The 26,212-nt window shown below is 35.8% G+C and overlaps 1 protein-coding gene across 3 annotated transcripts in view; it reads right to left on the reverse strand.

Annotated features, from left to right (window-relative positions):
- Positions 1-26,212, reverse strand: part of LOC111558514 (intraflagellar transport protein 74-like) — a 215,732-nt gene that overhangs the window by 28,562 nt on the left and 160,958 nt on the right. For 2 of the 3 annotated variants that reach the window (XM_045049503.1, XM_045049506.1), the window contains one exon: positions 882-1,032. The exons of the other annotated variant lie outside the window; for it this stretch is intronic. Coding sequence is in view for 1 of the 2 variants with exons in the window: in XM_045049506.1 (XP_044905441.1) it covers position 1,032 (1 nt within the window). In the remaining variant the exon portion in view is untranslated. The remainder of the gene's footprint in view (positions 1-881; positions 1,033-26,212) is intronic. 3 annotated transcript variants of the gene reach the window in all.

Raw genomic sequence — 26,212 nt, forward strand, 5'->3', positions numbered from 1 at the left:
GTGTGTGCCTGTTGCTTACATAATGTAATTCCTGTGACTTATGTTGATGAAGAATCTTAGAAAATATCACTAAATCAGAGTATTTGAGTAACATTCACCCAGTCTTGAGGGGATTCAGTTTATACATTCCTTTGCATTTCTGGATCATTTTTCAGTTTTCCAAGCACTTTCACATATGTGACAGGATATGAGCATTCAACCTGATTTATTATAGAAACAACTGTTTTGCTCATCTTTCTTTTCTTCCATGCACTTACTTCTCCACACTTCCTAAGAGTGTTTGAAGTTTGAGATTTCCTTGACTTCAAAGAAACGAGACTAGTTTTTTTGTTTGATACTAATTCTAACTCTGAGTTTAATGGACCATCAAAGTCTTTATGAAAGCAATTGAAAATAGGGGGTGTTGGTCAGGAGGAGGATTCATGTGATAAAATAGAGAGTCTAGTGAAGGAATTAGAGAGGAGGAACAGGTTACTTTGATGATCAGATGGGACTCTGGGAACCTGAGGAGAAAGAAATGCCTTGGCTCAAAGAAAAACAGTGAATGGACTCAGCTAAGGACCACAGTAAAGGTACTATTGAAGTGTAGACAGATTTATCAAAAACTGACCATCAGGAAGGATAACTTTATAAGATACTTAGAACATCTCCAAACCCATATCCCAGAACACCCATAAACCCAAAGAGGGGTCCCTAGGACAAGTGGAAGAATGGTAGTGTGGAAATCCATGGTCAGTACTTTGAGGGCTAACCTCAATAAACTGCAGTCTTGTGTGTTGGGATGGATGTCCTAGGTTTGAAACACTGTGTTGATTATTTATTATCTCACCGAGCTTCACAAGAGTACAGTTAACTGGGTTGTGCAGGACTTTGATACCCACCTTTCTATAGATGAAGATAAAGTCACATGACAACATGGTTAGGAGCACAGACTTGGAGGTCAAGGAGATTTAGATTCTGAGTCTGACTTTTCCTCAGGAGCTGTGTGTTGAACACATCACATCTTATTTCTATAAGCCTCTCTTTCCCCATCTGAAATAAAATGAATAAATAGGAAAAGCAACTTTATAGGGTTTTTGGCATGATTAAGTGAGCCCACGAAAGTAAAAGTAACCCCGAGGCTGGATCACAATATGACCCAGTAAGTATGAACTATTACTACCATTAGGTAAAACACAAAGAGATCAAGTCATTTGCCCAAGGTACGATAGCTGGGTGATAACAGCATCAGGGATCCTTCCATTAACCCCTATTGTTTTTGAGCCATCTACAGAATATCTGGAAACCGGAAGCATCTCCTGGGAGCTGGAAGTTTCTCCTGGAAACTAGAAGCATCACTTGGGAGCATCCCCTAGGCTCCACCAACTTAACTGATGATAACTAGAGGGGACACTGGATTTCCCAATAACTTTGCCAGAAGTTGGTCTCTCTTTGTCTCTTGGTTTTGCACTACTCTGAGTTGGCATCATTTGTGGGTCTCATGTGCTTGTCAACCAGTTAAAATTTTGTCAAAAATAGAATGCATCTGTTTTTCAATAGTTCAAACAAAAGTCCTAGTCCTTTTGGATCACTTATTTTTCTTGAATAAATCATTATTATGTGATTTTTTTTTAATTGGCCAGGTTTGACATATATACCTAGCTCTGGAGAAAGGGGATTGAGGCGACACCTTCAGAAGCACATAGACTCAGAACAAAGAAGAATTTGGTCCCCTAGAATAAAGTTTAGATGCTTATATCAAAATATAAAAACAGTAGAGAATTCTTGATTGCTGGTAGCAATGAAAACTTCATAATTTTTGGACCTGCTGGGACTCCAAAGCAAATAGATAGCAATATCAAAAACCTTTGGATGAGATAGTTACAAGAAAACCTAGTGACAAGATATCCCTTGTTGAAATACAAGTAGATGGAGACAAGCCATCAAAAGCCATAAGTCTAGCATATTAGTCTTGTACGAGGAACTCAAGGATAAACACAAGGATGTCTGAATGATCTGAGAACCGGAGAACCATAAAATAAGCAATAGCTTTGGAATGCAACAAAGCATAATTTGAGAACAAAAGAAACTGAAAAGCTTTTCCCATTCTAGTAATGGCTTAGTGCAAGCAAAGTCTGAAGAAACTGATATAGTATAGCATATGTGAACCAGGCTTTCTTTTGTGGTAGGTCTAGTGGAGAAACTGCTAGGGGTAAAATCAGAAGTATAGGGGAGTCACAGTCTCATATAGCTTAATCTCAGAAATACTACCCCAATACTTTTGCTATATTCTATTCATTGGAAGTAAGTCATTACTCCAGCTTCAAGGGATGGGGATTACAGAAGAGTGTGAATACTTAGACGTGGGTACCATGTCTGGGAGCCATTTTATAAACTGTTAACTACAGAATTCATTCTAAAATGTGACCAGAAAGATTTCATAAATGAACTCAGCATCATCTATGTCTTGTAACATGGATAGGTGTTCATCAGGCAGACTAATATTCAAAGGGCAATCTAGACAGAGACTGCAGATAGCATAGGCAGAGATAAAACTCTTGAAAACATCTCTTCCCTTCTGGAAAAACCAGAACTACAGAGTAGAGAAACCAAGGAGTTTCTGAAATATGAGGCTGGAGATGTAGGGTGGTGTCAAACTATAGAAGGCCTGATGTATCACATTCTAAGTCTGATGCTTGGATGCAGTGAATTGCCAGTAGTTTCATGAAATTGATTAGCATCGTCAAGTGTATTTTCAGGATGGCCAACTTAACTCATTTTTCTAGCTTTGCTGCTTCCTTTTCCTATTTGCAAGAACATTTCCAAGAACATGGCCATACTGGAAGCACGTCAGGTTTGGGTCACACTTCCCCTCCAAGTTTGACATATTCCATGTTAAACCAGTCTGTTGTAAACAAAGACAGATTCCCTAATTATAATGGCAAGGTCAAATATGTTTACCTTTCATCAATAAAGAACTATTTCAGACTCAAATCATGAAATGACAACTAGTATCCATTGCATGATTCTTATATGATTCTTCAGAGTAAAATAATACTTGTAAAATATCATTTGCAATAAATAAAGATATTTCTACAATGATTTTTCAAAGGAACAGAAAATAAATCAGAGGAAAAGATTTTTTAGGACCACAGGCTATCTGAGAACAACAGATTGAGAATCCATGATATGTGCCATGTGCTTGGCACAATTGTCAAAGATAGAAACTCTCAATAGCATTTTACAGAGGAATTTCACACGTAACATTCGCTTTATGTCAAGAATATAAGCCTATGATAATAGAGTTTAATATCTGACATTAATATTTTCTTCCCCAATACTCCCATAGCATTGTGCTTGTGACGGTGTTAAAACACTTATTACAGTCTACCTTATTAGAGTTGTTAATATGACTGCCTCTCCCACTAGATAATGAGCATTGGAGTAAAGAGATCTTATCTTATTTGACTTTGTATTTCTGACTAAGCTCTATGCTTAATACAGAGAAGGCTCTCAGTGAATGGTGAGAACTTAGAGTGAATTTAAATAGAGACTCTTAAAATATAGATTATAAGAAGGTAATCCAAGGAGAATTGCTCTTGTTACCAATATGCTACCACATAATGAAACATTAGTTTTCAAACTTCAGTCAGCCAAACCACCTAAGAGAACAGAAGTAAAAATACTCAGTGATTATACATTTTGATGGTGAGGAAATTATCTTCAACAAATTCATTAATTATTCACTAACTTTATGTATTGATGAACTTAAATGCCCTATATCTGGCAGTGATGGAGCATCTATCCTTATATTAAAAATATAAGAATCAGGGGTACCCGGATGGCTCAGTTGGTGAAGCGTCCAACTCTTGAGGTTATGATCTCAAGGCTCGTGGGATCGAGCCCTGCATCAGGCTCTGCGCTGACATCACGCAGTCTCCTTGGGATTCTCTCTCTCTCTTCTCTCTCTACCCCTTCCCTGCTCCCCTCTCTCTCTGTCTCTCTCAAAATAAATAAATAAACTTTAAAATTAAAAAAAAAAGAATATAAGAATCACATTTCTGACTACAAATGATGAGTATTAATTAACACCTATTATTTGCTGAACGCTATGCTACGTAATTATGATAAATTCTGATACCAACTACGCAGAGTTAGGCCTAACTTTATAGGTTGAGGGGACAGTTTTACACAATACTACCTTTGCTTCAGACACTAACACAAGTTCAGAGCTCCCCAGATGGCAACAGAGGTCCTCAGAGGTCTGACCAGATGGTTACAAATTCAGGTGTTTCCACTACACTCTCAGGTTCACTAATCTGCTAGAATAACTCATTGAACTGAGGAGAGCACTATGTTTAAAATTACAGTTTCACTGCAGTGAAAGGATAAAAACCAGAATCAGCCAAAGGGAGAGAAGCATAGGGAGAAGTCTGAATCCTAAATGCAAAGCTTCCATTGTCTTCTCTCCTTAGAGTCAGGACACATCACCCTCCAGGCACATCATTGTATGATAACACCAAAAGCACTATACCGTACAATAGAAAAAACAGAGAAGCTCACCCAAACCCAGAATCCAGAGTCTTTGTTGGGGTTTCATTGTGTTGGCATGACTCATGGAATGGTTGGCCATGAGGTTGAATTCAGTCTCCAGCTTCTGTGTCCTCCTTGGGGTGGTCAGGCTAATATCACATGGCTCAAAGCATCAACCCTTTGATCATGGGGTTAGTCTATCTGGTATGACCAGCCCATCCTGAGTAATCTCATTAGGTTTAAATATCTAAGGCCCCACCAATTTTGTTAGCATAACTTATCATGGTCTACCAGGAATAAGAAATACTCCTAGTACTAGAAAAATTCCAGTTTAGAGCCTACCTCTCTGAAAACAGGAATAAAGGCCAAATTCATTATTACACAGGAGTGATTTTCATGTATTATTTAATGTAATTCCTCTGATTCATACATCCACCTGTTGAGGCAGGTGGTATTATTCTATACATAAGAAAATCCAAGTTTGGAGAATTTAGACAACTTTTGCAAGGCCATGTAGCTAATGAGTGGCAAAGCTGGGATTTGAAGTGATGTCTTCCTTTTTCCACCTCCTCTCACAAAATTGGCCTAATCTTCAACCTGATTGTGCCTCAAGTTCAATATTTATCAATAACATTGTAACAATTTTCCAGTTCCTATATTACAGTGACATGATCATATTTTCAAGGGAAAAAAGTATTTTATATGCAAGATATATAGCATGCGCAGTAATTATCTTCAAAGTCAGAGGAGGCAAAGAAATGTAAAAGACAGAAGAAGACTTGGGTTCTAATTCTTGCCAGTTTCTAATTAGACCCTAAATCTGTAACTTTAGTTAAAGCATTTATAATCTCTGGGCATCCGTTTATATCTATGAATGTTCTCCTATATCTCAAGATTATTATGAAATTCACATAACAGTCATTTTTAAAGCAGTGGTCACTTTTTTCTAATCCTTTATGTTCATTTATTTTTCTGTGACACTTAACACCTTGTAATATTTCATATGATTCAACAATATATGTTCAATAATTAAACCAGACTGCAAACTCTACAAATGGCAGAGAAGCAGTTTTTCAATGATATATCCCAAATTTCTTGATTAGGTTATGGTGAGTAATAGAAACCCAAGTTTCTGAACACTTAAGGACACAGTAGAAACACTGCATAGACAGAACTTTCAGATCAATCATCCCACTAGGGAAAACTAGAAATACTAGAAAGAAAGAAAAAGAACTTTTAATAAATGCATTGTCATAAGGAAGATAAGAAAATACCAAAAAAAAAAAAAAAAAAAATACTGGACCAAGAATCAAAAGACAAGTAAAATCAAAGATGTCACAGATTTTAGGCTCTGTACCCTCAAGGGCATCAGCTGATTGTAGAAGGTGCTGCAGAGTGGCAGGGAAACTGTGGACTACTTTTAACAAACTTGCGGTGCTACAGGCCAAGAATCACCAGCAGGGAGCAGGGAGAAGGCTGGTGGATCTCTGTAGCTTTGGACTGGATCCTCTGAGGCTACCCTTAGAGCATGGGTAAACTGCGAATAGACAGGTTCTTATAGGAATTGCAGCTCTCTGAATCCTGTCAGTCCTGGAGATTTTTAAAGTAGAACGGGGATAGTTAGTGTCCCTGAGGCACTTAGTAAATGCAAACATAAATACTCTCTGGATGAAGATAACATTTACAAACAATTTTGCAAATACAATATTTATTATATAATCAAACATAACCAAATACCCAAGGGAACAAAATTGCATGAATGAAAAGCAGCGGAAACAGGCAGTAGAAAGAGAAGAACAAAGACTACAACTATTGGATTCTCAGGAATAGAGGTAGAAAAAAAAAGAAGATAGAGAATAGAAAGGGGAGGGCAGAGAGAAAAACAGTAATATAGCCTAAAGTACATATAACCGGAGTCCTAGAAAGAAAGGAGGGGGGAAAAAAAAGAGAAAAACGGTAGTACGTACTTGAAATAGAACATTCAAAAAAGTTCCTATAAATCCCAAGATCAAAGAAGTCCTATAAATCCCAAGCAGAATGAATGAAAAGAAATCTCCACTTAATTACATAAAAGTATAAATGTTGAAAATATAAGTTAAAAGATCTTAAAAGTAGCTAGGGTTGGGGAAAGAGGGTGATAAAGATATTACCCTCAAAGGAATAATAGTGAAACTTTCAATAAAAACAACAGAATCCAGAAGGCAATTGAATGATATTTATAAGTGAAAATGGCCAAAAATGCCTTCTCAACCTAGAAATCTATATCCATTAAAAATATTCTTCAGAATGAAAGTGAAATAAAGGCATATGAAGAAAAAACTGAGAAAATATTTCTCTAATAAACCTATATCAATAGAAATATATTATACTAATGATGAAATGTTACAAACTTCCTCTCTGAGATCAAGAATATACAAAAATGCCTGATCTGACCACCTCCAACAAAGATTAGAAATGAAGGAAATACATCAATATTATTTGTCAATCATATGATTAAATGCAAAGAAAATCCAAAAGATTCTATAAAATTATTAAAATTAATAAGCAGAGATACCAAGATTTCTAGATACAAGGTCAACAATATCAATTACATTTCTATATACCAGTAAAAAATAGAAAATAAACTTTTTTAAAAGAACCATTTCTAATAACATAAAAATTATCAAATACCTAGAAATCTAACAAAAATTTCAAAAGATGGGGTACCCGAGTGGCTCACTAATTTAAGCATCCTACTTTGGCTCAGGTCATGATCTCGCGGTTCATGAGTTCCAGTCCCACGTCGGGCTCTGTGACAGCTCAGAACCTGGAGCCTGCTTCAGATACTGTGTCTCCCTCTTTCTCTGTCCATCCCTCACTTGTGTTCATGTTCGCTCTCTCTCTCTCTCTCTCTCTCAAAAATAAAAAAAATAAACATTTAAAAAATGCAAAAGACTTCTATGTAGAAAATTCTAAAATAATAATGGGATATTTAGGGATCCTTTAATTTTAAAGAAGGCCTAAATATATCAAACAATATACTATGTTTGTGAATTTTAAAACTCACAAAGATGTCAAATACCCCCAAATGTGTCAATAGATTTCATGAAATTCCAATCAGAATCTCAGTGTGTGTGCGTGTGCATAAAATAAGAACTATCATGACAATCTTAGAAAGAAGAACAAGAAGAGAAGATTTGTCTTACCAAATATCAAAAACTTTATTATAAGCCTTTAATAAGATAATGTAATATGAGAATAAGAACAGACCATTAGGATAGAATAAATAGCACACAAACTGACCCCCCATCTCAGACATTTGGTTTACAATAAAGGTGATACTTCAGAGCAGTGGAAAAAATCTTTTCACTGTATGATGCTAGGACAATGGGCTATCAGTACCCAATATAAATGAAACTTTACATCTACCTCACACTGATCGCAAAAATTTTTTAAAAATCAATTCCAGGTAGGTTGTAGGTTTATATATGAAAGAAAGAACAATAAAATTTATAGAAGGTAATATAGGAGAATGTCTTCATAATTTTGGGTAAGAAAACGCTTCTTAACCAGAATATAAAAGCATAGCCAGAAAGAGAAGGATGAATAATTTGGACTACATCAAGAGACACTACTAAAAAAGTAAAAAGACAAACTATTGAGTAGAAGAAAATTATTTCAGTACATATGTAACTTATAAAGGTTTGTACTAGAATATATGAAAAAACCTACACATTAATAAGAAAAAAAGAGAACTCAACTTAAATATTAACCATCATTAATTACTTATTAACCATCAAAAATTAGCTCAACATTTTTAAAAGAGGATATCCAAATGGTCAGTCCAAATGGTCAGTAAGCATATGATAATGCCTTTAATATCATTAGTCACAGAGAAATACAAGTTAAAACCACAGAGAGATAATATGCTATACATGCACCAGAATGGCTAAAATTGAAAAATTGAAATACTAAGTGTAGATCAAGATGGGGAACTTTAGAAAAACTCTCACATTGGTGGGATTATAAATTTGTACAAACACTTTGAAAAACAGTTCACAATTTTCTTCTGCTAAGGGTCAAGTTACACATATCCCATGATTCAATAATTCCAGTCCTAAGTATACATCCAACAAAAATGACAACACATAAGCATCAGGAGATAGGCTCTGAGAATATTTATAGCAGCATTGTTTGTGATAGTCAAAAAGCTGCAAACAATTCAAACATCCATAAACATTAGAATGGATAAACAATGCTACACACATACAAAAAACTTACAACAATGCATATAAACTGCAAAAACACACACTACATGGATGAATCTCACATATGATTGAAAAAAGATGCAGACACAAACTCTAACTACTGTAGTAATCCATTTACATAAGTTTAAAACAAACAGGCAAAGCTAAAGTATGGATGAGAAGATTATAAAGAGCTGCTTGGAAAACAATTGTTATTAAAGTCAGGATAGTACACGCTTTGGAGGGAAGGGAGAGACTAGTGATCACAGGGGTACAACATGTGCTTCTCTGTCTTGGCATTGTTCTTTCCTTGCTTAGGCAATAGTTAGATGATGTTTTGTGATAAATATTTGATCCATACTTTTTTTAATGTTTTCATTAATTTTTGAGAGAGACAGAGCACAAGCGGGGGAGGGGCAGAGAGAGAGGGAAACAAAGAATCAGAAGCAGGATCCAGGCTCTGAGCTGTCAGCACAGAGCCCCATGCAGAGCTTGAACTCATGAACAGTGAGATCATGTCCTGAGCTGAAGTCAGATGCATAACTGACTGAGCCACCCAGGTGCCCCAGATCCATACATTTTTTTTTTCCCTTTTCTATATCTATAATTTCCCCATAAAGGAAAGTTTATAAAAATATGAAGAGAAAGGATACTTGCCAACTTCACAGTGGTAACTCCCTCTTTGAAGGGGGCGGGGCAAATAGCACAAGCAAGGGTGTATGAAGAAGATTCAAGTATATCTGTAACATTTTATTTCTTAAGAGGCATCTGAAGAAATAATGTCAAAATGTGAGCAGGTCAAGTCTCTTAAGTCTAGTAGATATGGTTCTCTGACCATTTATGTAGGTTTGAAATACTGGAAAATAATTGTTTTTAAAAGAATTTCACTACTTTTCACTCCATTTTGTCAACTGCAAAAGCGCAATTTTAGACCCATCTAACGGATCAGTTCAATGCATAGTGAGTTTGAAATAAATAATTACTCATTAACTGGTTTGTGATTTATTGCAATTGTTTTCCAATTGAGAAGACAAAATATTCTTTTTTTAATTTTTTTAACATGTATTTATTTTTGAGAGACAGAGAGAGGCAGAGGATGAGGAGGGGAGGGGGAGAGAAAGAGAAATACATAATCTGAAGCAGGCTCCAGGCTCTGAGCTGTTTGTAGCACAGAGTCCCGACGCAGGGCTCGAACTCACCAACTGCGAGACCATGACCTGAGCTGAAGTCGGAAGCTCAACCGACTGAGCCACCCAGGCGCCCCGAGAAGACAAAATATTCTTAATTAGCCCTGTATCTATCCAACACTGATGGCCTTACTTCTCCTCCCAAATAGGATCTGGCCAAGCTGGCCTTGGCACTTTGTTGTTTTCTCTGTCCAAGTTGTTTCTCCTTAGGTTTTTGCAGGGCTGGGGATCTTTGATCAATCAGGTTTGAGTTTAAAGCCTCTTCTTTACAGCGACTTTTCTTTCTTTCTTTCTTTCTTTCTTTCTTTCTTTCTTTCTTTCTTTCTTTCTTTCTTTCTTTCTTTCTTTCTTTCTTTTTGAGTGTGGTAGCCATCATTCTCTGATTGAATAGTCAATCATTATCCTATCCCCTTTTTACTTTCTTTGGACATTAATCACTGAAGTTACATTTCCATTATTTTCTCACTGGTTTATTGCCTTATTCCCTTCATTAATCCACAAAGCCTAAGAGGCAGAATATCTGTTCATATCATTCACCATCGTGAGTGGCACGTAGAGTAACACCTAACAAATAGTAGCATTAAATAACTAGTTGTTGGATAAATGACTTGATTAAGGTAATCAGAATTTTGTTATGCATATCATTTTATTGTCTATTTATCTACAGTTGATCCTTGAACAACATGGAGGTTAGGGGTGCCAACCCTCTGCAAAGTCAAAACTCCACACATAACTTTTGACTCCCTCAAAACTTAACTACTATGTTGACCAAAAGCTTTATGGATAACTTAGTCAATGAACACATATTTTGTATATTATATGTAATATATACTATAGTCTTATAATCAGGTAAGTTAGAGAAAGAAAATGCTATTAAGAAAAATCACAAGGAAAAGAGGTGCCTGGTGGCTCAGCCAGTTGAGCTTCCAACTTCAGCTTAGGTCATGATCACACAGTTCATGAGTTTGAGCCCCACATCAGACTGTGTGCTGACGGCTCAGAGCCTGGAGCCTGCTTTGAATTCTGTGTCTCCCTCTTTCTCTGCCCTCCCCCTGCTCATTCTCTGTCTCTCTCTCAAAAATAAATAAACATTAAAAAAAAAAAGAAAATCATAAAGAAGAGAAAATACATTTATAATACCATACTATATTTATTTTTAAAAATCCACATATATTGGGGTGCCTGGGTGGCTCAGTCAGTAAGCGTGCGACTTCAGCTCAGGTCATGATCTCACGGTTTGTGAGTTTGAGCCCTGCATCAGGCTCTGTGCTGACACCTCAGAGCCTGGATCCTGCTTCAGATTCTGTGTCTCCCTCTCTCTCCGCTCCTCCCCGCTCACACTCTGTGTCTCTCTCAAAAATAAATAAACATTAAAAAAAATTTTTTTTTAAATCCACATATAAGTGGACCCATGTAGTTCAAGCCTGTGTTGTTCAAGAGTCAACTGTATCTATCTATCTATCTATCTATCTATCTATCTATCTATCTATCATCCAACCATTCATCCATCCATCCATCCATCCATCCACATACAGACATACATACATATAATTGAGGAATTAAAGATGAACTTGAGAAATTTGGGAAATTTCTCAGGATAAATGAAATTTACTAACAGTGCATGCTGCAAACTATTGTCATTTTATATTAACTACAAGCTAAAATTACATTGACTCACATTTCAGATAAGGGAGAAACTTTTAAATGCTTTTTAGACTCAGAAAAGAAACAGTTAAAAATAGTACCATTTGGTACCTAGCTAATACATTCTTTGTACTCAAAAAGATAATGCCATCTATTAAAACCAGATTACAAAACATTGCAGAGGAAAAGAGAACTTTAGATGGTCAAAGAAAGAAAACACATTTCCTACTGGAGTAAAGTCCTTACAAGTTATTATAAAAAAAGTGTTATTGGTGGAAATTTTGAGAGAAAAATTCTATTTTACAAAACATCCACCAAGATTGATCATGAAGCAAAAATTTGTTTTGTAATAGTTGTAAATTCTGCATGCTAAAATTGTAGAATTTAGAATAACTCAATAACAAATCTGACTTTATTTTCTTAGACTATTGTAAGAAAATTACCTCAGTGATGAAGAGTTCATTTGTAAGAATCAGAAAGTTTCTAGGAAGGGAATGCCATTTCACATATTACAAAGCCTATATTTCATCCCTAAGATGACCAGAAAATTGCTGTTTTAAAATGCGGAAGCTACCTAGGCCATTACAGTATTTAACTGAAGCAATAATAGTGATAAAATTAGTAAATTAATTGTTGGTTGATAGGCTAAGTTAAATTCAAAATAGCAATTAGCAATAACCAGGAAACATTTGTCTTGCTTAAATCACATATTTTTAAATATAATGAAGAAATCACTAAGTAAAAAAAGCTATAAAATTATAAACATAAAATTCACATAAAATTAATGTATATATAAATGTAAAAACACTATAAAGGGTGTATATAAAATCTTAGCATGGTGCCATAAAATACAAAAAAAAAGATGTTTAAAGGGAAAAAAAATTACAAGGAAGATATATAACTGAGATAGTAAACCACAAGGATATCTTGAAAAAAATAAACATTTTATAAAATGATGAATAATTATCTTTTTAAAATTTTGTGGTCATTTTTTAAAGAACCCCTTTCTAGAGGCAGAAATACATGCTTTCATTTTTTCTTTTTTTTTTCTTTGTGAACCTACAGTTCCTATTGTTAGATTTTTTTTAAAGTTACTTCTTTTCAGGGGGTGAAAGCAGGGACCCCTGTGTTATTATTTAAGGAGGTCCTTTCGTATTTGGAGGAAGAAACTAGTTGTTTTCAACTAACAACTGTGATATCAGTTGATATAATGTGATAATAACCAATGTTACCCAATTGTTTTCATTCAAATTAAAAGCTTGTGATTAGCTGACTAATTGTATTTGGTTATAGTTCAAGCCTCATTTTATTCATTTTATTTATTCACTGCATATAGTGGCCCCACTTAGGTGCTGAGTGATAAGAATAATAAAATAAATAAGACAAAATAAATAATAAAATAAATAAATAAATAAATAAATAAATAAATAAATAAAATAAAATAAAATAAAATAAATAAGGAGGTTCCCTCCTTTCAAAGGAACCAAAATCTACTGGCAGAGTTTGACTTATGAGTAGATAATTATCATACAATGCAGAAAGATGAAAACTAGTAGAAATACCTTCAAAACAAAATGAAACAAAAAAGTTCCTTGGATTTCACTTAATTTTCCAATTACTGTCATATGTCTTTGGACATTTCCCTATCCCAAAATCTCCTAAATGTTGTCTAAACTTTCTGCCAATTCTTCACCTCCCACTTGGTCCAGAACTCTAATTGCAGCTACCTCTTGCACCCATGTGACTCACATGTCTCCAATCCAATGGGCTTGGTTTCAGCTCTCATCTCACCGCCCTTCAGCAGTATTTCATACCTGGACTTACTCACAGACTTTAATCATTGTTTCCTCAGGTTTTTCTGGCTTTACCCTGTAGATCATTTCTTCTAACTCCTCTGTATTCTCATTCTCTGTCCTTTCTGTAAACGCCTTCTCCTCTCCAATCATTAGATGTGGGTGTTCCTCGGGACTTTCCCTTAGCCTGGCTTCCTTTAAACTCCACTCTCTTCCTGAGTGATCTCATCCACTACCATGGCATCAATAGCATTAATATTCTAACCACTTTCAAATTTGTATCAACAGCCCAGACCTCAGTTCTGAGAATTAGATACATTTGCGCAACTTATTTCTAAACACCTCAAAGTTTCTTCCATGGGATATCCATAACTGAAATCACAATGTTTCCTCCAGGAAAATTGTGTCTCCTTCCTTATTTTCTCTTCATAACATTGCACAACATCCATCCAGTTGCTAATGAAAGACACCTGATAGCCACCCTTCTTGCTCTCCCTACACTCCCAACAGCTCATATCAAGTCCATCACCAAGTTCTTTCTGTTCCAGAATCAAAATATCTACTAAGGTAATTTATTTTTCTGCATCACCACTGCCACCACTTTAGTCCAAGCATCCATGATTTCTTTCTTGGACTTCATTAATAACTTTAAACTTATCTCCATACCACAAACTCTTCAATAAATTCCTCTCACTGCATTCAGGGTAATCATTTTTAAAACAGTTCTACCTATATTACTTTGGTGCTGAAACCCCATCAGTGTCTTTCTGTGGCTGCGGAGATACGAAAAGGAACTGGGTTTAGAGATACTTCTGAAGCACAATAAATAGGATTTGACATATGGAATGGAGAAGAGAGAGGAGTCTAAGATGTTTCCCAATTTAGCTTGAGATATGGGGGAATAATATTTTAAAAGATCAAGTTTATAGGGCAAAGAAGAGAATATGGGTTTAATACCAGACCTACCAAACTTAAGAGAACCTATAGGAAATTCAGGTGGGTATCAATATCCATGGAGAAGGTGGGAGCTAGACACAGATTGAGTTGTGGAAGCCATAGACATGAGTCCAACAGTCAGGAAATGTTTGTGCAGTAAGAAATAAGAACTAAGAATAAAATCTTGAGGAAAACTAACATTTCAGGGGAAAGGGTGACAGAGGATGAAAAGTAAGTAAAGGAGACAGAATAAGGGGGGAAGGAAACAGGAAAATTATTTAAGTATTCAAATAAGGAAATAATGTATGTTGCATCTTATACACTGAGCTCGGTTCTAAATTGTGTCTTTTGGAAAAAAAATGAAATGTGGCAGAAAAATGCCTAGTAATTTGGTGTGATCATTCCTTTACTGATTGAACTTTGTGTTCTGAGACCTCAGGTGAACAAGGTTGAGTTAATGTTGCTTCCTATTTTGTTATACAATACCATTGACCCATATAAGGCCCTGTCTTAATTACTTATTTTATCACTTTTTAGCCTCCATACCCACCATTCTAGTAGATAGCCATTCTATTGTGTATAATGCATATCTTTCTCTTCTTTGTGTTCTTATAAAACAATCTTTGATTAATGGGAAAATATTTTTAATTAAACAAGTGATATTCCATGATACATTTGGTTCTGATCCTTCCTTTTCACAAGCTTGGTATTAGATCCATTCATTGCTATGTGTACTGCTAATTCACTACTCCTATTTGCTGCAAGGTAACTCATGAGGTACAACCACCACATTTTAACCTCTCTACATTCCCTATGATGGACACTCAGGTTGCTTCCAATTACTAACAACAACAGCAATGCTGCAATACCATTTCCATTTACATATGTCTCTTTGTGGACTTATGAAATAATTTATTCAGGTTATATATCCATGAGTAGATTGATCAAAAAAAAATTCTGATTGCTCATTTTGATTGGTCAGAATGCACGCATATACTTAATTTGGGTTACTATTGCCATCTTGGTCTCTGAATGGTGGCTGCCCCAGTTCACACTACCTCCAACGGGACATAAGAGTTCTTGTATCCTCACATATCAATCAAGAGTTGGCACATCAACCTTTGTTAATTACTGGCAGGATAATAGGTGAAGAGTTATATTTTACTTCAATTTGCATTTCTGACCATTCATGATTTGGGGCGTCTCTTCAGATATTAATTTTTTTAGTTTCCTTTTGTGTAAGTTGCCCATTCATATCTTGTATCCATTTTTTTCTATCTTTTTTTTTTCTTATTGATTTGAGTGCCTTGGATATTCTCGATATTAGTGCCTTGTCAGTTTTAGACTGTGCGGGTCTTCCATATCATCATACATCTGATATATCTGCCCATGACATCTCTATTTAGTTTCCTAGAGTTGCTATAACAAAGCACCACAAACTAGATGACTTAAAACAACAGAAATTTATTCTCTCACAGTTTTTAGGTTTAGAAGTCTGAACTCAAGGTGCAATCGAGGTCTGAAAGTTCTAAGGGAAGACTTCTTTGCCTCTTCCAGTTCCTGGTGGCACCTGATGTGCCTTGGCTTGTGGCAGCGTCACTCCAATCTCTGCCTTCATCTTCACGTGGTATTCCTGCCTCTGTGTGTGTCTATGCACCTGTGTGCTCACATGGTGCCTTAATCTATTTAGGCTGAATAAACAGCAGACGCCTATTTCTCACAGTTCTAGAAAAGGCAAGTTCGAGATCAGGGTGTCCGATGACTTCTCCTCTCATGTGTCAAACTTCTCACAGAAACCTCATATGGTAGAAATGGCCAACTATCTTTCTGGAGATTCTTTTATCAAAGTACTAATGCCATTAATGAGGCTCCCCTCATGACCTAAGCACCTCCCAGAGGCCCCGCCTCCTAATTCCATAACACATAATTCCACACACACATTTCAACATGTCAAATTTTCAGGGATAAAAACATTCAAACCGTAGCATATTCAGACATAGCACAGGAATACAAACACTCAGACCATAACATATGGAACCAGTTATTGGATTTAGGGCCCATCTTAATCCAGCATGATGTCCTCATGACTCAACAAATCACTTCTGCTAAGACTATATTTCCAAATAAGTCACATTCTGTGGTCCTGGGTGGACATGAATTTTGGAGGGACACTATTCAACACCATACAATACCTTTCTTTGAATAAATTTTAAAAATGTTTTAAGATTTTATTTTTACGTAATCTCTACACACAACATGGAGCTTGAACTTACAACCTGGAGATCAAAAGTTGCATGCTCTACTGACTGAGCCAGCCAGGTCCTCCAAATAAATGAAATTTTTGTCTAATGTTCAGCATAGCAATTTAGTTAATAATACTGCACTATATACTTGAGAGTTGCTCAAAGAGTAGATGTTAAATATTCTTACCACAAAAAAGAAATGGTAATTATGTGAGGTGATAGAGACATTAACTAACACTACTGTGGTAATCATTTCATGGTATACAAGTATATCAAATCAACTTGTATAAACTTATACAATGTTATGTGTCAATTCTTTTTTCAAATAAATGTGTGGAAAAATAAAAAATATTGGTATTGAAATATAGATAAAATTTTTTATAGAATAACATTGTTCTTCTGAGGGAGGACTTCAAACAAAATATTCATTAGACAAGACAGTTAAAGCAAGATTTTATATATATCTGTGAGAGAAATACAACTATTGACTGACTTCCCAGAATTTAGCTGGGATTCATGTAGCTTGAGAGAAACTAACTGTACCTTTAGCTTGACCTTGATTAAGTTTATTCCCATGGTCACAGTAATTGATTTAGGCCTAGACACATGACTCAAGGGGGAGAGAGATTTGCTGAGGATGTCTGGGAAAGAAACTTCTTTGCTGTTCTAAAAGAACTCCCAGAAGAGATTCTGTCTTCTAGTTAGAAGTGACCAAGGGGACTTGAAGCCTGTGGAGCTGCTTTCTACCATGGAGGAAGTTAGCCTAAGGATGAAACTAATGACAAAGTCAGAAAAGATCCTGAGAAACTGTAGATAAACTGAAATTGTTTCCTAAGCTTTGGACTTTCAGTTATGTGGTGTAAGTTTTTCTAAGTGAATAAGCAGGCTTAGAGTTCTACTATTCTCCAGCTTTATGGCATTAGACAAGTTATTTAATTTCTCTAAGCTTCCCTTTCCTCAACTGTAAAATGGGGTATCCATAGTATCTAATTCCTAGAGTTTTGTGAAAATTAAATAAGACAATTGATGTAAGTTACTTAGTCCAGAATTAACCATTTATAAGTGTGAGGTAATTGTGAAATACTATGTTGTTATCATCCTGATTTTTGTTTCTATCACTGACATTGTTATTATCAGATTAAGTAGCAAACCTAGGATGCACTCTCATATCTTCTGTCTTGCTTTATGCTTCTTCTTAAGCAAAGTAAAACCAAATTATTTGTTGGTCCTATAACCACTGCATTAATGTCTCCAGTATACTAGTTCATAGTTATTTATTTATTTTGCAGAGAATCCTATCAGATGCAATGCACTAGGCTAAGCACCATAGACACAGCTGTGAACACAAAGATGATTTCTAATTGTCGAGGAATTTATAGGAGGCTAGGAAAACTGGACTAAGATACCATCCACTGCTGACGAGTCAGCTATCCATGAACAAGGCATTTTTTACTAGATAATCAAGTGAATCAGGATTTCCATATTCAGAAACCATTGTTATAAAGCAATTAGTTTGGAAACTACAAGAACAAGAACAACAAAAACAAAACAAAGGAAAACAATTCTAGAAATTCTAGCCATCTAAAGCAATTGTGTCTTGAGAAGATGATAAAAGATATCTATCATAGATCGGAAGTATGGGGCAGGGTTAAAAAAAATGTCCTTTCCATCTGAATTCATTCCAATTCTCTTAAATAATAGGTCTCTTTATGATTGTTATTAAGAAACTGTTGCAAAAAGGCCTTCATAACCTTAACTTATTAATATTGCTCAACATAAAAAAAAGCATTCCACCTAAAAATGGAAATCCAAAAAATATAAGCACAACTTTTTCTTACCAAACTTGGTAAATGAGGCATATCATAGTAGAATTCTAAAACAGGTTGATTATTTTCATGACTTAAAAGTAAAGCCCATTGTTTACTGCTCATGCATGTATTTTCCCAGGCAGACAGTGGAAGTATTTTATCACAGAGGATAAACATATCAGAGGTGTAATGCTAGGGGGAAAGCTGTTCAAAAACATGTGGGGGGAAAAGTAAGCTGAGATAGAAATATTTTCTTTCTTTATGAGAAGATAGCAAGGAATAAAACAAGCAGGCAAACGAAGGAAGAAAAAAGGGAAAATAAAACACAACTACATACCCTGAGGAGCAAGAGACAGAAAATCTATGTAGCCAATAAATAACTCTCTTGTCAGAGAATCTATACACTGTCCAAAGAGGCCCATTCGGGAAGTGCCGGCAAAGATAGGGAAGGCTCAATCACACCAGTTATTGAAAAGGAGAAGGCAAAAAGAAACCAATAAAAGAGACAGGAAGCATGCACCTGACTCTTCTGTGAAAATGATTACAAATTGAATCTACTGGTTTCTATGTTTCCAGGGAGTTTTTTATTTTCTGGGTTTGAGATAGGTGAAAAAGGAAGGGCCTTTCCCCTTCCTCCTAGAATTCTAATTCCCTTTCACTGTGAACAGAAATCACACCAAAATACCTCTCAGAGCCACCATCCAACCACCTTCATTTCTGTCCAGTCTTGTGTTTTTCCTTTCCTGACCTATTTCTCCCTGTTGAGAAAGATTGGAAAGAAAATTGGAAGAGAAGAAGTACTGAGATGGGAAACAGACTGTATCAGAAGACTGTATCAGAAGAGAGATGTGGGGAGGCAAGAGTGGGGTGCATGTCTTCCACACTGTGCCCCACCCAGCCTCTAACTGCCCATCACAGAAGTTACCACATTTGGTTTACTTGTCCGTATTCCCTCTAAAGGCAAAGATCATTCTATGCAGTTGTCCACTTTCTCCTAAATCTTGAGTAGGGGAATATCCATTATTTTACAGCAGGAACTTTTTTAATTGTAATTTTAAATCCTACTTAAGAGCCAAGTATCCCAGATGATCTGTGTTAATTGACTATGGCAGAGCTCAGACCCAGTGGAGTCTCAAGCCAAGTAAAACCTTGTCCTCTCATCTAACTATCCAGTGCTCCAGCATCTGAGAGCCAGGTAATCACTAGGTCACGTCTTGTCCAGGGCCTACTGAGTTACATTAAATTCATGGTTGATATAAAATCATCATTGATGTCACATAGGAGCCAGGCCCTGAAAACTTAACAACAAAGTAGAATGAACCAGGCAGTATTGTATATTCAAATTATCTAAGGGTTCAACTTAAGGGCTAAATTCTGCAAAACAAATAATTGATGGATATGAATGCATATGGTAAATTCAAGTGCAAGTGCATTGTACATAGAAAATGAGTGCATCCTAAGGGAGGAAGGCAGAAGTTATTGGATATGACTTGGATTCAAAGATAATTACCTTGTAAGGAGATGAGTCATTTGGGGGTGGTTTTGGGGGGGAGTCTTTTTTGCTTTTTTTTTAGACTGTGAGATGTTTAAAAGAAAGCTTCTGGATGTTGTTTTTAATACTAGAGGATTAAAAAAAGAAACAAGAGTAAGTTTTTTGTTGTCGTTGCTTTTTTATTTTAGAGAGAGAGAGAGAGTGCCCACGAGCAGGAGGAGGAGGGGCAGAGGGAGAGAGAGAATAATCTTAAGCAGGCTCCATGCTCAGTACAGAGCTGGAAATGGGGCTCAATCCCACGACCCTGGGATCATGAACTGCACCACAATCAAGAGTCAGACACTTAACTGAGCAACTCAGGCACCCAACGAATAGCTTTAATTAAGTAAATTCCATTCATGTTTCTTATAGAATATTAACCTTCTTAAGGTATTGGTAGAAATTATGAATCTGAATACATGTAAATATTTTAAATCAGTAGGAGATAAGGTATTATTCATAGATTATTTAATTATCTCTTTAAAATCTACCCTCTTTCAAATTAAAAATTTTAAATTTAATCTCCTTAAAATTTCCCCTATTCTTAAAATATTCTAATTTATTTGAAAACTTTATCATCTAAAGTATAATATTTATTCAATTCTGGATAAAAATGGAATTTATATTAAGGTATTTTTTATTATACCAGAAACTCATATTCATACAAGAAATTGAAGAGAAGACAGATAATGAAAAGAAATTTTAATCACCTATAATCTTACTACTCAGAAAGACATTATTAATACTTTGAAATATATACTCTAGTCTCTATTTTAGAGAGACTATTTCTGCACATTTTATTAAAAAGTAAATCTTAGGGGTGCCTGGGTAGCTCAGTCAGTTAAGCATCCAACTTCAGTTAAGGTCATGATCTTGTGATTCGTGAGTTCAAGCCCTGCATCAGGCTCTGTACTGACAGAATAGAGCCTGGAGCCCATTTTGAGTTCTGTGTCTCCCTCTGTCTTTGCCCTCCCCTGCTCATGCCTTCATTCTCTTTCTCTCTCTTTCTCTCTCTCAAATAAATAAACATTTAAAAAAAAATTGTAAAGGAAATCTTATTATATATCTGCCTCTTGCCTATTTCCTTTAACAATTTATCATAAGTATCAAAAGACATATACTTAAGACCAGGAAAATTTTTAGAATTTTATCTTAGAACTTATCTATACAAAGTTCACTTTCAAATTTAACGTATTACTTATTGGATTTTTTAAGTGGTTCTATTTTTCTCCTCTTTATTCCATGATACGTGAATATGAGGAGCCAAATAATTTTTAACAGTTATGAAATCAAAAGGAATCTGAGAACCCTCTTACAATGGAACCAGGTGTGGTGCAGAGTCTGTACCAACCACAAGCACCAAATCAAAATATAGTCCCAGATGACAGAGATCACTATACATGAGTTCATGTTCTGGCTTTGTTAGGGAACATCGTTGTCCTCTTGGGAAAGCCACTCAGCACTTCAAGATGTACAGATGAGATATTAAATGTTAAATGACCTCTGAAACTGCCATGAGTCTACTCAGAAGGCAGGTATAGGATATTCCAGAAATGGGAATACTGATAAGTTTAAATATGCAGAGATGATGCTGTCATCCTCAAATTCATTGGCCTTGGTCTGAAGACTGTTTCCATTCTATAGGTTTCTAGAAGGTTTGAGTCTATAATGAAATCTATGCACAAAATGGCAAACAACTTTGGGCAATGTTCTAAAACCTACTCTTTAAAAAAGAAAGAAAAGAAAGGAAAGGAAAGGAAAGGAAAGGAAAGGAAAGGAAAGGAAAGAAAAGAAAAGAAAAGAAAAGAAAAGAAAAGAAAAGAAAAGAAAAGAAAAGAAAAGAAAAGAAAAAGAAAAGAAGAGAAAAAGAAAAAAGCTCCTTTGGAGAATCTATTTTGTTCACTAAAATAAAACCAATAAAAAAATAAAACCAAGCTATTTCCATATAAATGACTTTTCCTTTTTAAATATATCTGTCACACTGTAAATAGAAGCCATTTTATAAATATAAGCAAACACCAGTGATATATATACCCATATTTTTAGCTTTTAATGAGAAGTATAAACACAAATTGCTGAAAAATGACATGTGAGGGACACCTGGGTGGCTCCATTGGTTAAGCATCCAACCCTTGATTTTGGCTCAGGTTGTGATCTTGGGGTCATGAGATCGAGTCCCATGTCAGGCTCCATGCTGAGCATGGATCCTGCTTGGGATTTCCATTCTCTCTGCCCCTCCCCTGATCACTCTCTCTCTCTCTCAAAATGAACAAATAAACATTTTTTTAAAAAAATACATGTAAATAATCATCAAAAGTTATCACCAAAAAATTACAAACATTCACTTCACTGCCTGGAATCTGACTAAACAGGTTTTTGCTACATAGTGTATCAGTAGATGCTAAAAAAAACACAAAAAATATTTTATTTTGCATCAATTATAAATTGATGATCTCAGCTAGCTATCAGCACTGTCCAATAAAACATTCAGTAACGATGGAAATATTCAATATCGAAGGTGTCCAATATGGCAGCCCCTATTAAAACGTGGCTAATGCAAATGAGGAATTGATTTTTTTTATTTTAATGAATTTTAATTAATTTAATTTTAAGTAGCCATATGTCCATATATGGCTAATGGCTACCATACTGGACAGCAAGATACAGACCATATTTGGGACAGAAAATTTAGTTAAGTTCTATATCTCTAAAGTTAAATTTTTTAAAAATATTTAATGAACATTGATGATATTTTCCTTCTGCAAGACCACATAAAATAATTTAGCAAACTTTACAATTTAAATTATTTGAAAAAATCTCCATAAAGAAAAATTACTAAAATAATAATTAGGTTTAGCCCTAGCAAAGCAGATCTTCATAAATCATACATTAAAAATAGAAATATATAAAATTCTACCTTTATTCTAAAGCTCTTTTTAAAAACAGTGAAATCGGGGCGCCTGGGTGGCGCAGTCGGTTAAGCGTCCGACTTCAGCCAGGTCACGATCTCGCGGTCCGTGAGTTCGAGCCCCGCGTCAGGCTCTGGGCTGATGGCTCAGAGCCTGGAGCCTGTTTCCGATTCTGTGTCTCCCTCTCTCTCTGCCCCTCCCCCGTTCATGCTCTGTCTCTCTCTGTCCCAAAAATAAATAAATGCTGAAAAAAAAAAAAAAAAAGAATCTAAAAACAGTGAAATCATGGTTTATCTGAAGAAATGTTAGTAACTTAAAGTATATTTTTTTACAGCTTCAGAGCATTTAATTAAGTATAAGTTACTTTCCTCCCCACCCCCCAAGTGTTAGTATCTAAATATTAACATAAAGTATGAGAAATGTTCAGGCAAGGTAATGGGGTTATTAACGCCTCCTATTCATAATAGCATATATTACTTAAATAAGTGGAATTAAGTGTATAACTTGAGTTAAAATGACAATTAAGAGATATAATTAGCATTTAAACTTTTTTAAAGTTAAAATTCCATGAGTTTAAAGCAATTATAAACCATATTTTTCATATATCTTTTAAAAGTACGGTTAATTAAAATATTTCTTGACTCTCGAGTTTTTAACTCACATAAAATATATGTGTTGATGTGCATAAGGAAGTATACAATGTACCTCACCACACAGAACAAGATGGAAAAATATCAAAATCTCCAAGAAAATAAACCATGGAAATTAGTGTGTATTTAACAGTGAGTTAATTAGAGGAAAACTAACAGTTTTTTGCTCTCATTCTCCCAGCTCACCTCCATGGGCATCTTAGAAAGAGAAAGCCAGTATTCAAAGGGCCCTCTGAAAAGAGAAAAGGGAGGTGGTTTGGATGGGTGAAGAATAGGAGATGGGATTTGGAGCACACCACAGAAGCTAGAAACATAGTGGAGGTGGTTTTTCCTGGTACTAGGGTTAAGTGAAAACCTTTGGAGATTTTACGAACTGAAAAGATTTTGGGGCGCCTGGGTGGCGCAGTCGGTTAAGCATCCGACATCAGCCAGGTCACGATCTCGCAGTCCATGAGTTCGAGCCCCTAGTCGGGCTCTGGGCTGATGGCTCGGAGCCTGGAGCCTGTTTCCGATTCTGTGTCTCCCTCTCTCTCTGCTCCTCCCCCGTTCATGCTCTGTCTCTCTCTGTCCCAAAAATAAATAAAAAATGTTGAAAAAAAAATTAAAAAAAAAAAAAAAGATCTGAAAAGATTTTGTGTCTCCCTCTCCCTCTGCCCCTCCCCTGTTCATGCTCTGTCTCTCTCTGTCCCAAAAATAAATAAAAACGTTGAAAAAAAAATTAAAAAAAAAGGGGCGCCTGGGTGGCGCAGTCGGTTAAGCGTCCGACTTCAGCCAGGTCACGATCTCGCAGTCCGTGAGTTCGAGCCCCGCGTCGGGCTCTGGGCTAATGGCTCGGAGCCTGGAGCCTGTTTCCGATTCTGTGTCTCCCTCTCTCTCTGCCCCTCCCCCATTCATGCTCTGTCTCTCTCTGTCCCAAAAATAAATAAAAACGTTGAAAAAAAAATTTAAAGAACTGAAAAGATTTAAATGGCCCTACCCACCTATCCATGTTATTCAAAATAAAACATGGTAGAACACAAACTTTACAAGTCTACTGAGATTGTATTTCTTAATTGCAAAACCCTAAATAAGTTCACCAAGGTTAGACTTATGCTCTTATTTTTGTGCTCCTGTTTTGCCAGATCCCTAAAGGAAACGTTCTGAGGCCTTATACCTGATGACTTACTAAGACCTGGAAACACATGCAAATACCAGCTCCCAGAAAAGGATGTCCAAAATGCAATTGTACCTCTGATAGAATAATCTATGATTATTTGGTGCCAAGATTTGGTGCCAATCACAAAATTATGTGGTGATGGAAGATATAAATATTAAAAAAGAAAGATCCTAGCGCCCAAGCCTGGCACAGAACGCTGTCCATTTTCAAGATTTCAAGAAGGCTTGAAAGTCCATCAGAGGTATACTAGACACCAGCTCACAACCCCAGTTATTTCTATCTACCTAAGACCCAGTGATTCTTTTTTTTTTTTAATTTTTTTTCTTTTTTTTTTTTTCAACCTTTATTTATTTTTGGAACAGAGAGAGACAGAGTATGAACGGGGGATGGGCAGAGAGAGAGGGAGACACAGAATCGGAAACAGGCTCCAGGCTCCGAGCCATCAGCCCAGAGCCTGACGCGGGGCTCGAACTCACAGACCGCGAGATCGTGACCTGGCTGAAGTCGTACGCTTAACCGACTGCGCCACCCAGGCGCCCCAGACCCAGTGATTCTTAATTTGAGTCAGGGAGAGTGAAGGGTGTCCCAACAATTATTATGATTCAATCTCCTGCTAAGACAAGGAATGGGAGAGAAGCTTAAAAGAAAGATGCACTTGATTCAGGGAAGTAAAGGAATATATTTCTTAAATCCAGAAGTTGGAGGATCCTACTTCCTGATCTGACATTGAGGCTTGCTCTGTCTTCTATAAGAATGTCATCACATTAGTCTTAGAGCAAGTCTTTCAATGAAGATATTAATCAATGTATTTGGGACAGGACTATAGACAAGTAGTATGACTCTTATGCTTATTTGGTAATAAATGCCTAAATGTGTAACAAAAATTAATCTGAGATTACTTCTCAGATTAAACTGAGATTACTGAGATGATCATGTAATGTAAAGTTTCAGGGTGTAAATGCATACCCTACTTTGGCATATAAACAATAGATACTAGGATATTCACCAAAATGAGCCTCAAATTCACTGAATGAAGAAATTGGCTTGGGTGGCTTGCAACATATTATCTTACCTATAATTTTAATGTTTATTAGTATATTGCACTTACTTTTATTTTAAAGAGAAACAAGAGGAAATGCATGGAAGTCAGTAAAGCAATAGACACTTGCCATCCCATCTTTCTAAATATTTATTTCATGGGGGAAAAAATAAAAATAAAAATAATTCAAATCAATTTGAACACTATTACAGAAAACTTAGGAAAGTGAACCATCAAAGTCCACTGTAACAGAGGGAAGACTGGCCACCCTACTGAGGTGTTATTGGCTAATCTTAAATATTTTAAGAGAAGGGATAGAAAGAATGTGCTTTCATGTTTAATGGCTAAATGCTTGTCAGATACAGTAAGAGAGAACAAGAAGAAGTGAAGATAATCATGCTAAAAATCCCAAAGATAAGTAGTTGGGAAAATGATAATTCTTCTTTTTGATCCCTCATCAACTGACTCATTGCCTAGGGGAGTTTTGTAATGTTGATCTCCTGAGAGACAGCCACCCACTGAGAATATATAAATTAGTAATGAGCAAAGAATCAGCAGATGGAAAGAAATCACAGAAA

This window comes from Felis catus, chromosome F2 (genome assembly GCF_018350175.1).
Source record: "Felis catus isolate Fca126 chromosome F2, F.catus_Fca126_mat1.0, whole genome shotgun sequence".
Classification (NCBI taxonomy): Eukaryota; Metazoa; Chordata; class Mammalia; order Carnivora; family Felidae; genus Felis; species Felis catus.